The following is a 17,925-nucleotide window of genomic DNA, read 5'->3' on the forward strand; positions in this document are numbered from 1 at the left end:
TATGATCGGTCACTTATGTATAGACTGGCCTGCAGCGTGGGATCTGCAACGTAAGCATTGTTACGCTCTTGTCCACGCCGCAGCTTAAACGCTAAATGTATATGCCTTCTGCATATGCATACAAACATATATACACACACATACAGCATGTTATATACTCCCATTCTGCCGCTGCTATAAGTGACAGAATTCTTTATGTAAACTTTATGTACTTTAGGCTAAGACTTTATTTGAATAAAATACGGAGAGCATTCGCTGCCCGACACTGAAATTGAACGGTTCTTTTCTTTTCTATAGTAGATATGGTTTTACACCACAATGTAAATATATTCTTGATTCGGCGATGAGCTGGTTCGATTTAGCTCTGTATGTCTGTCCGTCCGTCCATCCGTCCGTATGTATGAAAGCGTCGATCTCAGAAGATATAAGAGCTAGAGACTTCAAATTATCTTTAAATGTCCGTATTTACAGCGCGGATATCGCCTTTATCACTAAAAATCGATAAATCATCCCAATCTTTTTTTATCGATAAAAAACTTTATCGAAAATCAGTTATAAAATTATATCTCCTACATCTTTAAAGCTAGAGACTAGAGTCCAAATTTTAAATGTATGCTTATATGCATTTTATATAATTTCGGTTTTTGTCAGAATTTACCCCCCACCTCTAATTAACCCTCTCACCTACACCTTTGTATCTTGTATTCAAATATCTTGTATTTCAAATACTAGAGATCTGATTAAGTTCTCATAGTAAGCGCACACTGCAGCCCATGCGTGTTTATGCGTGGGTGCTTGCATGTGTGCGTGTGTGCGTGTTTCTTGTGTAAGCAGAAAGACGCTAAAATAATTGAAAGAGCTATTGCTTGAAGGGTTCAGGGGATCTCGTAGTCGAGCAGTCTCCACTAGAGCTTTCTTACTTGTTTTATTATTGCGTTATGTATACGTAAGCGGAAATCATTTTGTATAAGTATAATTTATAATTTGTAAGTATAATTTACAGGGCTTTTAAGTGCTTTTTATGTCCTTGCAGTATAATTAATTAATATATTAACAAACATTTTATTTCAGTTCAAGGTTTTTTCGACTTGTTCAGACTACCTTTACAGCAATATAACAAGGACGGAAGATTCATTCGTGGCTTTCAACTGGGCGCACAAAGCTTTAGTGCCCGAACTGCATTTGCTGCACTTGAGATAACAACAAGGTTAATTCAGCTACTTCAGGTAAATTCAAATGAACTTTGCCATCAAAAATCGGGTCGAATAATTACAATAAATTACTTATATAACAAGTAAGAAGACTCTAGTCGAGACTACTCGACTAGGAGATACCCTGAACCCTCCAATCTGATATTCTAAATAGAAATTGAATAGAGGTGGGCACGAGCCGGGCTTTTATCGGGTACCCGTAGGTATGGGCTGAAAAATCGGGTTTCGGGATGGGTGCGGGCGGGTTTCGGGTTACGCCGCTCAACCCGTTTTACCCAAAAAATCGTATTTCAGAGACCGTCAAAAGCATGATGGTTGAAATTTATGATATGCAAAATGATTTGAATCTTGAATTTCTAGAGTTTTTGGACAAAAATCAATCAAAAACAAGTAAGAAAGCTCTAGTCGAGACTACTCGACTACGAGATCCCCTGACCCCTGGGAGTAATAGCTATTTCAATAATTTTTCGCGTCTTTCAGCTTACACAAGAAACACGCATATACACACACACACACACACACACGCACACACGCACGCACACACAGGCATAAATACACACACATACTTACACACACACATACACAAACACACACACTCACACACACACATACACAATTACATACATAGGTTCGAGTTGCGTTTTCACGGAGTGCGGTCGATGTCATCGTGGTCCATCGTAGACAATAGCTTGAACTGTGTTTTCCCCTGTGAAAGTGGAAAGAACTGAAGTCAACGTGTTTGCTGTGGGCGCGGCGTACCCAGCGACCTCAAAAAACTACCAGAGACTTACTGCGCGGCGGTTCGTGGAATTCCCAAGCGGTATAATTCGGTGGTGCAAGAGAGGGGGGGCGATAGCGTCAGTGTTTTGGCGTCAGGGCTTCTTTCCTTTCCTTGTCTTTTGTGGGCGCGTAAATTTTGTTACTTTAGGCGTCACACTTGCGCAATAAGAAAAATCAGGTGCATTCACTCTAACAGCTGTTAGTAGTGCTGGAAATTGCATCGAGCAATCAGCTGCTCACTAACCTTGGTGAGTTGCTAAGCCTTAGCAAAGACAGCAACCTAGCTGCTGGAGTGAAGTAGCAGTTATTAAAAGTAGTGCATACTTTCGGGCTCTCGCTTTAGTCAAGTTGAGTTTAAGTGATCGCGGGTTGTAAACTCAGATTATTTTAGTAGCCATTGCCCACTACAGGCTTCACGCCGTTGTAGTCGGAGCAGAAATGGATGCCATGATGGAGGACGAGCTGCAAGCTTTTGCGCGTCGTTCCTCGTTGCAGCGATCGCCGCAGCAACAACAGAGGGTGTTGGCGCAGCCGTCGACTTCTAACCAGGCTCCAGTGGCTGAGTGCCAGGCACCCAAGTCACTAAAAGAAGCGTTAGCTCAAATAGGAGCTACACTAGAGGGTCTGTCTGCCTTATTTGGGGGTCAGCGGCATATAAATGCCTTAATGAGAGAGGAGCTGGCTAGGCTGGTCAGCCTTCACAAGACGGCCGAAGCGTTCTGCAACCGTTCGGTTAAAAACTGCGAGGTGCAGACCACGCCACTCAAAGTAGGCGAAAACGTTAAGGCAGCGAGCATTAGTGCTACAGTAGGTAGCAATACTCCCAAGCGGTCGAGGGAAGTTGCCTCCGAACAGAGGAAAACTCCCTCAAAAAAGCCGAGGCCCAATAGAAGTGCAGCGAACCCAAAAGAACCAATGGCTCTACGGGCTACAGCTGAATCTGAAACTTCAAACCAGGCCGCCCGACAGACAAACCAGAGCAGCTGGACAGTCGTCAAAGGGCGAAAGCCTATGCAAAAACGTCCCAGGACTGACGCGATTGCGATTTCAGGCGTAGGGGGTTGCAGCTACGCGGACATGCTTCGTGTAGTTAAAAACGACCCAAATTTGAAGCATCTGAGCAGCGACGTTCAAGGCATTAGGAAGACAGCTAAGGGGGACCTTTTACTGCAACTGAGTAGGAAGCCGGAGCATAGCGCTGAGGCTCTGCACGAAGCTGTAGGCAAGGCCTTGGGAGACCGAGCGGTAGTTAAAACACTTACCGAATCGGCGCAAGTTGAGATTCGCGATTTAGATGAGTTAGCGACCAAAGAGGAGATCTTGGAGGCAATTAGGGTGGAGTTGAAGGATAGCTCACTCCCCATTGAGGCTATCAAATCGCTTCGGCCAGCTTTTGGTGGACAGCAAAGAGCTACGGTTGCTCTTCCAATTGGGAAAGCTAAAACTCTGCTCGAGCTGTCCAAAATTAGAATAGGATGGGTAGTTTGCCGTATCCGAGCCGTGGAGCAGCCTAAACGCTGTTTCAAGTGCCTCGATTACGGTCATATGGCAGCAAACTGCGGCAGTGACTGTGACTTAAAGGGCGCCTGTTTCAGGTGTGGAGAAATGGGTCACAGTGCCAAAGCATGCACCAAGCCACCAAAATGTAGCCTCTGCATCCGGAAAGGTGAAAAGCAGACGGACCATTCAGCAGGCAGCTTCAAGTGCCCATCTTACCGTGAAGCTGCTCGTAAAATGAAATGTTAAGGTTTTTGCAGCTTAACTTAAATCATTGTGTTGCTGCCCAAGATCTTCTAGAGCAGACCATTAGGGAAAAATGTATAGATGTAGCTTTTCTCAGTGAGCCTCACCACTGTAGAACCAGCTGCCCTAGGACATGGTCAACAGACGTTAATGGCAAAGCTGCGTTGTGGGTATGCGGCAACTCAACGAACGTACTTTCGAATGTTAAGTCATTCAATGGGTTCGTACGTGGCCGATATGGTAGCTTGTGGCTTTACAGTTGCTATCTGGCCCCCAGCATGCAGCTCAGTGAATTCACGACGGTGCTCGACGAGCTTGCCGAGGATGCTAGGGGTCGGAAGGCCATTATAGCTGGAGATTTTAACTCCTGGGCGCTAGAATGGGGTAGCCCAACAACAAATGCCAGAGGTCGTATCCTACTGGAGATCTTCGCGACACTAGATGTTGCACTGCTCAACACTGGCCATGAGTACACCTTCAGTCGGGCGGGATACGGGTCTGTTATCGACATTACTTTTGTCACTTCATCCCTCTTTCGGGGAGCAACATGGAGCCATTGCGATAGCTATACAGGCAGCGATCATACGGCACTTCTGTTCACAATAGGTGAGCCACCTGCCAGGGCGTCAACATTGTGGAGGGAGTCGTATCGGCTAGATACTTTTGATCCCGCGGTCTTTTCAGAGGCCATTCAGTCTCTGGGTACAATTGGTAATGCTGAGGCCAGAGCATGCCAAATGGTAGCCCAAATACAGAGTGCCTGCAATAGCAGCATGTTACGCCGCAAGCAGTTCACGCGACAACATGAGCCTACGTATTGGTGGAATACGCAAATAGGTGACATTCGTCGCAAATGCATCCAGGCGAGAAGAAGCTACCAACGGGCTCGCGGTAGGCCAACGTTTCTTGAGAAACAGTTAGCTTACCAGGCAGCTAGAAGACAGCTGAAGAAGGCCATTCGGGCAAGCAAAAGAGAATGTTTTTTACAGTTGTGCGACTCAGCCGAATATGACCCTTGGGGCAGGGCATATAAGATAGTAGTTAAAAGACTATACGCAGGTAGACAGGTGCAGCCTACGGATCGTCTGGAGCTTAAATCGATTTTGGAAACACTCTTTCCAGAAAGTTTAAGCTCCATTCACGCCCCTGAGTCCGAGTCTGCTGATCAGGGCTCAACGAGCACTGAAATTGCTGAAATTGTTTTAGTTACAGAGGAAGAAATATCAGTAGTTCTCCGAGGTCTTAGAACCAACACAGCTCCGGGGCCGGACGGGATCCCAAATCGTGCGCTAAAGCTAGCCCTCGCCTTGCACCCAAGTACGTTCGCCGAATTATTTAACGAATGCCTGATCCAAGAGACGTTCCCGGCAAAATGGAAAGCCCAGAATCTGGTATTGCTACCCAAGGCTGGCAAACCACCAGATGAGCCATCTTCGTACAGACCGATCTGTCTCTTAGACACCATGGGAAAGGTGTTTGAGAAACTGATCTGCTCTAGGCTGGAGACTGCGATTGCAAGCGCCGGAGGCCTGTCACCAAACCAATTTGGATTCCGGAAGGCCCGGTCAACAACGGACGCGCTTAACAAAGTTGTTGGTCTGGCCACTTCCGCTATTCAAGGCACCAGATGGAGGCACGGGACGAAGGGAATACTGTATCATCGCGACCCTGGATGTAAGGAATGCCTTCAACACAGCTAGTTGGGATATGATACTGAATGCGCTGTCACAATATAATATCCCTAAATATCTAAGAGAGATAATAAAGAGCTACTTCAGAGGAAGAACACTGGTATACAACACGAGTGAGGGTCCCCAAACTCATACAGTGTCAGCTGGAGTACCCCAAGGCTCAGTGCTGGGGCCTCTCCTATGGAACATCATGTACGACGGCGTACTGCGCTTGGAACTACCAGCAGGCCTTTGCTGATGATGTAGCTGTCGTAGCCATAGGAAAGGAGCTCAAAGATACAGAGGATATGTGCAGCGAAAGTATCAATCGCATACGAAGCTGGTTGACAGGAGCTGGGCTCGAGCTAGCGGCTCACAAGACCGAAGTTGTACTGGTCAGCAGTCGCAAAAGAGTGGAAACTGCCAATATAAAGATCGGCAGCGTCACCATTGCGTCAAAGTATCTTGGTGTCATGATAGACACAAGATTAACTTTCCGCGAGCACTTAGAATATGTGCATAAAAAGGCAGCTGATTCTTGTAGAGCTCTCTCGAGAATCATGCTTAACACGCGGGGACCTAAACAGCAACGACGTCTCCTCTTAATGAGCGTCATTAGGTCTGTCATCCTCTATGCTGCGCCAATATGGGCAAGAGCGATGGCAACGCCGAGCTACAGCCGAGGCATTTGCGCGATCTACAGGCTGAGCGCAATCAGAGTCAGCTGCGCTTTCAGGACTATCTCCGATGACGCGGCGCTCGTCATAGCCGGTATGGTGCCACTGGAGTATTTGGTCGCCGAAGCCGTGGAGCGGAATTCGCACGGGCCTACGCGACTCAACGCTGTCAGGGCGAACAGCATCGCACGATGGCAAAGAAGGTGGAATAGCTCAGCTAAAGGGCGGTGGACGCACAAGCTCATCCCGGAGCTTGAACCATGGGTTAACCGCAAACATGGCGAGGTTAACTTCTACCTTACGCAGATCCTCTCGGGTCATGGATGCTTTCGGAGCTATTTGAAGCGCTTTGGCCACGAGGAATCTGACGAGTGCCCCTGGTGCGAGCGAGGGCATGTGGAAGACGCCAACCACATTCTTTTCGAATGTGGACGGTTCCTGGAGGAGAGGCGTCGTCTGGAAGAGGCAGTGGGCCGCTCCATCAGAGCGGACAACTTAGTCAACGCCATGCTGGAATCGGAAGAAGCTTGGGAACTAACAAGCACCTTCGCGGCCACAGTGATGATGGAGCTCCGCAGAGTCGAGCGACTGAGAAGACGAGCTGTCCCAGGCTAAGGTAGCGCATAGTGCTTGCGAAGCAATGCTTTACGGCCGTCCCGCAAGCACCGCGCGCTATCCTAGCCACCACACAACTTGCAATCTTTATTTTGTCAATAAATGAATATAAAAAAAAAAAAAAAAAAAAAAACAATTACATACATATACACACACAAGCATAAACACGCATGGGCGGCAGTGAGCGCTTACTATGAGAACTTAATTGCTTAATAACTTTTTGTGGACGTACGATCTTCATGAAACTTTCAGATTATGATTATAACATGGATATGCATGTAATTGCCAAAGCACAAGTCTCTAGTATTTGAAATACGCTTTTTACAAAAGTGTGGGTGAGGGGGTGAATTTAAGGGTGGGGGTAAATTTTAACAAAAACCGAAATTGTATAAATTGCATATAAGCATGCATTAATAATTTGGAGACTAGCAATAAAGGTGTAGAAGATATAATTTTATAACTGGTTTTCGATAAGGTTTTTTATCGATAAAAAAAAGATCGGGATGAGTTATCGATTTTTAATGATAAACTTGATATGCGCGCTGTAATTACGAACATTTAAAAAAAAAGTTGAAGTCTCTAGCTCTTATATCTTCTGAAATCGACGCGTTCATACATACGGACAGACGGACACACGGACAGACAGACGGACAGGGCCAAATCAACTCAGCTCGTCACCCTGATCAAGAATATATATACTTTGTGGGGTCTGCCACGCCTCCTTCTGCCTGTTACATACATTTCAACAAAACCATTATACCCTGATTTCCCATTGAAAATGGGTTCAGGGTATATAAAAAAAAAAGAAAACTTGACGAACCTGGCAAAAATGCAATTGACTTAGAAATTGATAAATATTATGCCACACGCTATAATTCAAACTTGTCAATCTTAGATTTTTGGCAGGAGGCAACGGACCTTAAATTGTGGCAAAAAATATTTTATGTATTCCGGTAAGCTGTGCAACAAGCGAGCGAGCATTTTCCTATTCTGGACAAATTTTAAATGAAAGGCGAACAAGCCTATTAAGCGCAAATCTTGATATGCTCCTTTTTTTATACCCTGAACCCATTGAATATGGGAAATCAAGGTATATTGGTTTTGTTAAAAGTATGTAACAGGCAGAAGGAGTCGTGGCAGACCCCACAAAGTATCAGGGCGACGAGCTGAGTCGATTTGGCCCTGTCCGTCTGTCTGTCCGTCCGTCCGTCCGTATGTATGAACGCGTCGATCTCAGAAGATATAAGAGTTAGAGACTTGAATTTTTTTCCTAGGTCCGTGTATATCACGCGCATATCGAGTTTTTCTCTATATATGGATAAATTCCCCCGATATTTTATTATCGATAAAAACCCTTATCGAAAGCTAGTTATTTAATTATTATTATATTATTATATATATATTATTATTATATATCGAACACCTTTCGAGCTAGAGCTTGCAAATTTTAAATGTAGACTTATATGTATTTTTATATAATTTCGATTTTTGTTGTAATTTGCCCCCCACCCTTATATCCACCCCCTCACCATCACCTTTGTAACAGTCGTATTTCAAGTACTAGAGACTTGTGCTTTGGCAAATACATGTATATTCATGTTATAATCATAACCTAAAGTTTTATGAAGATCGTATGTCCGCAAAAAAAGTTATTAAACAATTAAGTTCTCATAGTAAGCGCACACTGCAGCCCATGCGTGTTTTTACTTGTGGGTGTATGTGTTTGTGTATGTAAATGTTTGTGTACGTCTGTGTGTGTGTGTGTGTGTGTTTTTTTATACCCTGAACCCATTTTCAATGGGAAATCAGGGTATAATGGTTTTGTTGAAATGTATGTAACAGGCAGAAGGAGGCGTGGCAGACCCCACAAAGTATATATATTCTTGATCAGGGCGATGAGCTGAGTTGATTTGGCCCTGTCCGTCTGTCTGTCCGTCTGTCCGTATGTATGAACGCGTCGATTTCAGAAGACATAAGAGCTAGAGACTTGAATTTTTTTTCCTAGGTCCGTGTATATCACGCACATATCAAGTTTTTCTTTTTATATCGATAACTACTCACGATATTTTATTATCGATTAAAAACCTTATCGAAAGCTAGTTATTTAATTATATCTCCTACACCTTTCGAGCTAGAGCTTGCAAATCTTAAATGTAGACTTATATGTATTTTTATATAATTTCGATTTTTATTGTTATTTACCCCCCACCCCTATATCCACCCCCTCACCATCACCTTTGTACAAGGCGTATTTCAAGTACTAGAGACTTGTGCTTTGGAATGTACATACATTTTTACTATATGATTGCGCTCTGAAAGTTTCATTAAGATTGTACTTCTAGAAATTAAATTATTCAACAAATAAATTCTTATAATGTTGCCCACACTGCAGCGCAGCCCAAGCGCAGTCGCTGCTTACTGCGCAGTTAGCAGAGCGCGTTCTACTACGTGCGTGTGTATGTATGTGTGTCGAAAAGAAGTGCAGAGTGATTAGAATATCAGATTAGAGGGTTCAGGGTATCTCCTAGTCGAGCAGTCTCGACTAGAGTCTTCTTACTTGTTTTTTTATTCGTTTATTTACAATCTTATTATACTACAAATTGCAAGTTGAGTGGTGGCTCGGATAGCGCGCGATGCTTGCGGGACGGCCGTAAAGCATTGCTTCGCAAGCACTATGCGCTACCTTAGCCTGGGACAGCTCGTCTTCTTATTCGGTCGACTCTGCGGAGCTCCATCAACACTGTGGCCGCGAAGGAGCTTGTAAGCTCCCAAGCTTCCTCCGATTCCAGCATGGCGTTGACTATGTTGTCCGCTTTGATGGAGCGGCCCAGTGCCTCTTCTAGACGACGCCTCTCCTCCAGGAACCGTCCACATACGAAAAGGATGTGGGTGGCGTCTTCCACATGCCCTCGCCCGCACCAGGGACACTCGTCAGTTTCCTCGTGACCAAAGCGCTAAAAATAGCTATTTCACTTTGCCATCGTGCAATACTGTTCGCCCTGATAGCGTTATGTCGCACAGACGCGTGCGAATTCCGCTCCACGTCTTCGGCGACCAGGTACTCCAGTGGCACCATGCTGGCTATGTCAAGTTGCCATCGCTCTTGACCATATTGGCGCAGCATAGAGTATGACAGACCTAATGACACTCACTAGAAGAAGACGTCGTTGCTGTTTAGGTCCCCGCGTGTTAAGCATAATTCTTGAGAGAGCTCTACAAGAATCAGCTGCCTTTTTATGCACATATTCTAAGTGCTCGCGGAAAGTTAATCTTGTGTCTAACATGATGCCAAGATACTTAATCGCCCTCTTTGACGGGATGCTGACGCTGCCTATCCTTATATTGGTAGTCTCCACTTTCTTGCGACTTCTTACTAGGACGACTTCCGTCTTGTGCGCCGCAAGCTCGAGCCCAGCTCCTGTCAACCAGCTTCGTATGAGATTGATACTTTCGCTGCACATATCCTCTGTATCTTTAAGCTCCTTGCCTATGGCGACGACAGCCACATCATCAGCAAAGCCAATGGTGTGCGCACCTGCTGGTACTTTCCCTCACTCGTGTTGTATACCAGTGTTCTTCCTCTGAAGTAGCTCTTTATTATCTCGTTTAGATATTTAGGGATATTATATTGTGACAGCGCATTCAGTATCATAGCCCAACTAGCTGTGTTGAAGGCGTTCTTAACGTCCAGGGTCGCGATGATGCAGTATTGCTTCGTCCCGTGCGTCCATCTGGTGCCTTGGATGGCGGAAGTTGCCAAGCCAACAACTTTCTAGAGCATCCGTTGTTGACCGGGCCTTCCGGAATCCAAATTGATTTGGTGATAGGCCTCCGGCGCTAGCAATAGCAGTCTCCAGTCTAGAGCAGATCAATTTCTCAAACACCTTTCCTATGGTGTCTAAGAGGCAGATCGGTCTGTATGAAGATGGCTTGTCTGGTGGTTTGCCAGCCTTGGGTAGCAATACCAGGTTCTGGGTCTTCCATTTTGTAGGGAACGTTTCTTGTAGTAAGCATTCGTTGAATAATTCGGCGAACGTACTAGGGTGCTAGGCGAGGGCTAGCTTTAGCGCACGTTCTAAGACCTCTGAGAGCTACTAAGATTTCTTCGTCTGTAACTAAAGCAATTTGAGTGCTCGTTGAGCCCTGATTCGCAGACTCGGACTCAGGGGCATGAATGGAGCTTAATCTTTCTGGAAAGAGCGTTTCCACAATCGATTTAAGCTCCAGACGATCCGTAGGCTGCACCTGTCTACCTGCGTATAGTCTTTTAACTACTATCTTATATGCCCTGCCCCAAGGGTCATATTCGGCTGAGTCGCACAGCTCTAAAAAGCATTCTCTTTTGCTTGCCCGAATGGCCCTCTTCAGCTGTCTTCTAGCTGCCTGGTAAGCTAATTGTTTCTCAAAAAACGTAGACCTACCGCGAGCCCGTTGGTAGCTTCTTCTCGCCTGGATGCATTTGCGACGAATGTCACCTATTTGTGCATTCCACCAATACGTGTTGTCGCGTGAACTGCTTGCGGCGTAACATGCTGCTATTGCAGGCACTCTGTATTTGGGCTACCATTTGGCATGCTCTGGCCTCAGCATTACCAATTGTGCCCAGAGACTGAATGGCCTCTGAAAAGACCACGGGATCAAAAGTATCTAGCCGATACGACTCCCTCCTCAAGGTTGACGCCCTGGCAGGTGGCTCACCTCTTGTGAATAGAAGTGCCGTATGATCGCTGCCCGTATAGCTATCGCAGTGACTCTATGTTGCTTCCCGAACGAGGGATGAAGTGACAAAAGTAATGTCAATTACAGATCCGTATCCAGCCCGACTGAAGGTGAACTCGTGGCCAGTGTTGAGCAGTGCAACATCTAGTGTCGCGAAAATCTCCAGTAAGATACGGCCTCTGGCATTTGTTGTATGGCTACCCCATTCTAACGCCCATGAGTTAAAATCTCCCGGCAAGCTCGTCAAGCGCCGTTGTGAAATCACAGAGCTGCATGCTGGGGGCCAGGTAGCAGCTGTATAGCCATAGGCTACCGTGTTGGCAACGTACGAACCCATTAAATGACTTAACATTCGAAAGTACGTTCGTTGTGTTGCCACATACCCACAACACCGCTTTGCCATTAGCATCTGTTGCCCATGTCCTACGGCAGCTGGTTCTACAGTTCTAAATGCTACGTCTATACATTTATCCCTTGTGGTCTGCTCTAGAAGATCTTGGGCAGCAACACAATGATTTAAGTTAAGCTGAAGGAAACTTAACATTTCAGTTTACGAGCAGCCTCACGGTAGTATGGGCACTTGAAGCTGCCTGCTGAGTGGTCCGTCTGCTTTTCACCTTTCCCATGTGACCCATCTCTCCACACCTGAAACAGGCGCCCTTTAGGTCACAGTCGCTGCGACAGTTTGCTGCCATATGACCGTAATCGAGGCACTTGAAACAGCGTTTAGGCTGATCCACGGCGCGGATACGGCATACAACCCATCCAATTCTGATTTTGGACAGCTCGAGCAGAGTTTTGGCTTTTCCAATTAGAAGAGCAACTGTAGCTCTTTGCAGTCCACCAAAAGGCGGTCGAAGCGACTTGATAGCCTCAATGGGGAGTGAGCTATCCTTCAACTCCGCCCTAATTGACTCCAAGATCTCCTCTTTGCTCGCTAACTCATCTAGGTCACGAATCTCAATTTGAGCCGATTCGGTAAGTGTTTTAACTACCGCTCGGTCGCCCAAGACCTTGCCTACAGCTTCGTGAAGGGCCTCAGCGCTATGCTCCGGCTTTCTGCTCAGTTGCAACAAAAGGTCCCCCTTAGCTGTCTTCCTAATGCCTTGAACGTCGCCGCTCAGATGCTTTAAATTTGGGTCGGTCTTGACTGCACGAAGCATGTCCGCATAGCTGCAACCACCCACGCCTGAAATCGCGATTGCGTCACTTCTGGGTCGTTTTTGCATGGGCTTGCGTCCTTTAACGACTGTCCAGCTGTTCGGGTTTGTCTGTCGACAGGCCTGATTTGAATTTTCAGCTGTAGCCCGTAGAGCCATTGGTTCTTTTGGGTTTGCTGCGCCTTTATTGGGCCTCGGCTTTTTTGAGGGAGTTTTCCTCTGATCGGTGGCAACTTCCCTCGACCGCTTGGGCGTATTGCTACCTGAGATCGCTCTAGTGCTCGATTCCGCCACTACTTTCTGGAGCGGCATGGTCTGCACCTCGCAGTTTTTAACCGGTCGGTTTCAGAGCTTTTCTGCCGTCTTATGGAGATTAACCAGCCTAGCCAGCTCCTCTCCCATTAGGGCATTAATATGCCGCTGACCCCCAAATAAGGCAGTCAAGCCCTCTAGCGTAACTCCTATTTGGGCTAACGCTTCGTTTAGTGAGTTGGGTGCCTGGCACTCAGCCACTGGGGACTGATTAAAGGTCGCAGGCTGCGGCAGCGCCCTCTGTTGTTGCTGCGATGATCGCTGCAACGAGGAACGACGCGCGAAAGCTTGCAGCTCGTCCTCCATCCTGGCATCCATTTTTTGCTCCGACTACAACGACGTGAAGTCTGTAGTGGGCAATGGCGCTATTGCCTCCCTCTCTTGCACCACTGGATTCTACCACCGGGGTACTCCACGAACCGCCGTGCAGTAAGTCTCTGGTAGCTTTCGTGGTCGCTGGGTACGTTGCGCCCACAGCATACACGTTTTCTTTAGATATTTCCACTTTCGCAGGAAAAAACTCGGAGCAAGCTATAGTCCACGATGGATCACAATAACATCGACCACACTGTGTGTGTGGTGTGTGCGTGTTTCTTGTGTAAGGTGAAAGACGCGAAAAATTATTGAAATAGCTAATGCTCCAAGGGTTCAGGGGATCTCGTAGTCGAGCAGTCTCGACTAGAGCTTTCTTACTTGTTTTTATATAAAAACATGTAATATTTCTGTAAATAATATTGTAATTTTTAAGAATTAAATTGTTGTTATGTTTGAGAACAAAAAATTTGTTGTAATTTTTGAGAATTAAATTTTTTGTAAGTGTTTCGGGCGGGCGGGTTGGGTGCGGTTGTGAAAAATTGTTTTGCTTTCGGTTACGGATAAAATTTTGAACTTTTGACCGTGGGCGGATCAGGCCGGGTGCAAAAAAGTCGGCCCGTGCCCACCTCTAATTCTAATCAGTCTGCATTTCTTTTAGGCACACATACATACACACGCACGTATTAGAACGCGCTCTGCTAACTGCGCAGTATGCAGCGATTGCGCTTGGGCTGCGCTGTAGTGTGGGCAATATTATAAGAATTTATTCGTTGAATAATGTAATTTCTAGACGTACAATATTAACTTTAACTTTCAGAATATAATCATAATGCTCAAATGTATGTACATTCCAAAGCACAAGTCTCTAGTACTTGAAATACGCCTTTCACTAAGGTGTTGGTGAGGAGGTGGATATAGGGGTGAGGAGTAAATTACAACAAAAATCGAAATTATATAAAATGCATATGCTGCTCTAAAGGTGTAGAAGATACAATTAAATAACTAGCTTTCGATAAGGTTTTTAGTCGATAATAAAGTATCGGGAGTAGTTATCGATATTTAGAGAAATGCTCGATATGCGCGTGATATACACGGACGTAGGAATGAAGTTTTAACTCTCTAGCTCTTATATCTTCTGAGATCGACACGTTCATACATACGGACGGACAGGGCTAAATCGGCTTTGCTCATCGTCCTGATCAAATATATATATATATATATACTTCACGGGGTCTCCCACGCCTCCTTCTGCCTGTTACATACATTTAACAAAACCATTATACACTGATTTTCCATTGAAAATGGGCTCAGGGTATAAAAACAAGTAAGAAAGCTCTAGTCGAGACTGCTCGGACAGACGGGCAGGGCCAAATCGACTCAGCTCGTCACCCTGATCAAGAATACTTTGTGGGGTCTGCCACGCCTTCATTGAAAATGGGTTCAGGGTGTAATAACTAACTCACACAGTTAAGTATGGAACCGGAAAATACTATTTCTGGTATTTCAGAAACTTTGATGATGATGATAGCTGCGTTTTTTGTGTAATTTTATGATATGATAGATATGTAATCAATTCCTGTTAATGTGTGCTTTTCGATACCATTGAGGCATAATAAAAATCAGCTATGAACTATGCAAATGCAGAAACAAAACCTTGAAATCATTAAATACGTTCAGCGTATAAAACCATGATTCAGGTAAACATACTATGGTGATATATAATCCAATTTTTTTTAATTATTTTAGCTTACGGCAGAAACCACATTTGACATGTTGTCTTCTGGACCATCATTAAAAAGAAAAAGAAAATCTAAGCATGATAGGAAACGACACTTCCGCCCAAAGGATTTACGGGAAGGTGTTGCAAATGCGTACTCAATCGTAAAAGAGGTAATTTTTATATTAATAATATTTAAGGAGGATATCTATTGATAAAAATAAGTAATAGTACGATACAATAAAATAGACAACAGCAATCATGTATGAAGTAAAAGAGGAGATTATAACCCTTGATAAACAAACCCTGTAAGGTTACTTTTCTTAGGCCGGGGTAAGAGACTCAGTCTCACCAGGGCCAGAACTTACAAGAAATTTGTAAGTCTGTACGGGACATGCAGTGTTAGAGAAAAAAAAAAAAGGGGGGGATATACCAGTTATAGGTTAAATCTAATACAAAACGTCTGCTCGCGCCGAGCGCCGAGAACTCCAACTCTCCAAAATGCGTCTGTTCTGCTTGGTCGGCATCGACAATGCAGATCGCGCGCCCACCCTCTATTCAAATCCTACTTAATCTACAAAAGCTACTTGCTATGTCACTAATGACCACTTAATAACTAATTAACAATGTCTTACAAACTACCAACTTATTACTTGACTTAATATAAAAAATCAACTTAACCAGCTTATATTCTACTAAATCGGATCTTATCAACTACCAATCTTATCAATTACAAACTCCTATCTACTACAAATCTTATTACCTACATACTCCTATCTACTCCTGGTGCGAGTGCAATGTAAAGTGGGTCGCAGGTGAGCCACCTCACCTCACGCTTTTGAACTCCTGGCGCGTCTCGCAGCGCTTTATGTACTTTACGGCATATCCGATCATGCCCGACCAATGGTACATCTGCTCTAGTCGTGATGCCGTCTTCCTCACTCCTCGACGTGTCGATAGTCCCGCTTTTCCGTCCGCTTACACTAGTCTATTACTCCTGCTTGTTCCACCTTTTCTTTTCATTTTCTTGATCTTTTTATTTTCCTTTTTATTTTTATACCCTGAACCCATTGAAAATGGGAAATCAGGGTATAATGGTTTTGTTAAAAGTATGTAACAGGCAGAAGGAGGCGTGGCAGACCCCACAAAGTATATATATTCTTGATCAGGGCGACGAGCTGAGTCGATTTGGCCCTGTCCGTCTGTCTGTCCGTCCGTCCGTCCGTATGTATGAACGCGTCGATCTCAGAAGATATAAGAGCTAGAGACTTGAAATTTTTTTTCCTAGGTCCGTGTATATCACGCGCATATCAAGTTTTTCTCTATATATCGATAACTACTCCCGATATTTTATTATCGATTAAAACCCTTATCGAAAGCTAGTTATTTAATTATATCTCCTATACCTTTAAAGCAAGAGCTTCCAAATTTTAAATGTAGACTTATATGTATTTTATATAATTTCGTTTTTTGTTGTAATTTACCCCCCACCCCTATATCCACCCCCTCACCTACACCTTAGTGAAAGGCGTATTTCAAGTACTAGAGACTTGTGCATTGGAATGTACACACATTTGAATATTATAATTATGTTCTGAAAGTTTCATTAGGATTGTATGCCTAGAAATTAAATTATTCAACAAATAAATTCTTATAATGTTGCCCACACTGCAGCGCAGCCCAAGCGCAGTCGCTGCTTACTGCGCAGTTAGCAGAGCGCGTTCTAATACGTGAGTGTGTATGTATGTGTGTCGAAAAGAAGTGCAGACTGATTAGAATATCAGATTAGAGGGTTCAGGGTATTTTCTAGTCGAGCAGTCTCGACTAGAGTCTTCTTACTTGTTATACCCTGAACCCATTTTCAATGGGAAATCAGGGTATAATGGTTTTGTTAAATGTATGTAACAGGCAGAAGGAGGCGTGGCAGACCCCACAAAGTATATATATTCTTGATCAGGGTGACGAGCTAAGTCGATTTGGCCCTGTCCGTCTGTCTGTCCGTCTGTCCGTATGTTTGAACGCGTCGATTTCCGAAGATATAAGAGCTAGAGACTTCAATTTTTTTTTAAAGACCGTATATACAGCGCGGACATCAAGTTTGCTTTTAAAATTCGATAAATCATCCCGTTATGTTTTTATCGAGTGAAAACATTCAAGTTCAAGTCACATGCCACTATAGATAATTTTGAATGATTTTTCATTTTTTTAAATTTCTCATATATTCAATATATAGATCATATGCTGAAAGTTTCATTAAATTCCGTTCAGTCAAAAATTAATTAAAAATCATTAAATATTTGGCCAATTAACAAACGCACGTGCAGCAGCTACAACAGCATCGTATGCGTATGCACACATACATTCAAACTTCTTCTAGAACATTCTTTGAATCACATCAACAGTTAGTTTGGTTTAGTTTTGGTAGATGGCGCTGCAGCAGTGAATCTATTTGAGTTTTGCCAGCGCCGCTTCCAGATGTGAGGTGTCGTAGTGTGTTAGCGGCATGACGCTCGATCGAGAAGTCGCGGTTCGAATCCCGATCGGTGCAGCTGATGTTAATTTTTTTTAATTGTTTCAAAATATTTTTATATTTTCATAAATGAGTTTTCTATTTAATTTATATTTTTAAATACACCGAAATTGAAATTTAAACCATACTTAATGTGCGTTTTTAATAGTTTGGTTATTCTAGCAGATTCTTAGAATCACATCATCAGTTAGTTTGGTTTAGTTTTGCTAGATAACGCTGCAGCAGTGAATCTATTTCAGTTTTGCCACCACAGCTCCCGAAAGTGAGGTGCGTAGTGAGTAGCTGTGTGACGCTCGATCGAGAAGTCGCGGATTCGAATCCCGAGCGGTTATATTAATTTTTTCAATTGTTTCAAAATATTTTTATATTTTATTAAATGAGTTTTGTACTTCATTTATATATTTAAATACGTCGAAATTGAAATTTTAGCCATACTAAATGGGCATTTTTTTTTATTATTAGTTGTGTGCTGGGTA

The 17,925-nt window shown here is 44.1% G+C and overlaps 1 protein-coding gene across 8 annotated transcripts in view; it reads left to right on the forward strand.

Moving 5' to 3' along the window:
- Positions 1-17,925, forward strand: part of LOC6571991 (autophagy-related protein 2 homolog A) — a 208,070-nt gene that overhangs the window by 164,805 nt on the left and 25,340 nt on the right. For 5 of the 8 annotated variants that reach the window (XM_044007757.1, XM_044007759.1, XM_044007758.1 and 2 more), the window contains 2 exons: positions 1,072-1,226; positions 14,949-15,092. In XM_044007757.1, coding sequence (XP_043863692.1) covers positions 1,072-1,226; positions 14,949-15,092 — 299 coding nt within the window. Of the gene's footprint in view, positions 1-1,071; positions 1,227-14,948; positions 15,093-17,925 lie in introns of those variants that run through there. The other 3 variants (XM_044007762.1, XM_044007761.1, XM_044007760.1) reach the window with 2 other exon arrangements.

The sequence above is a fragment of the Drosophila mojavensis genome, unplaced genomic scaffold (assembly GCF_018153725.1).
Source record: "Drosophila mojavensis isolate 15081-1352.22 unplaced genomic scaffold, ASM1815372v1 contig_19, whole genome shotgun sequence".
NCBI classification, from domain to species: Eukaryota; Metazoa; Arthropoda; class Insecta; order Diptera; family Drosophilidae; genus Drosophila; species Drosophila mojavensis.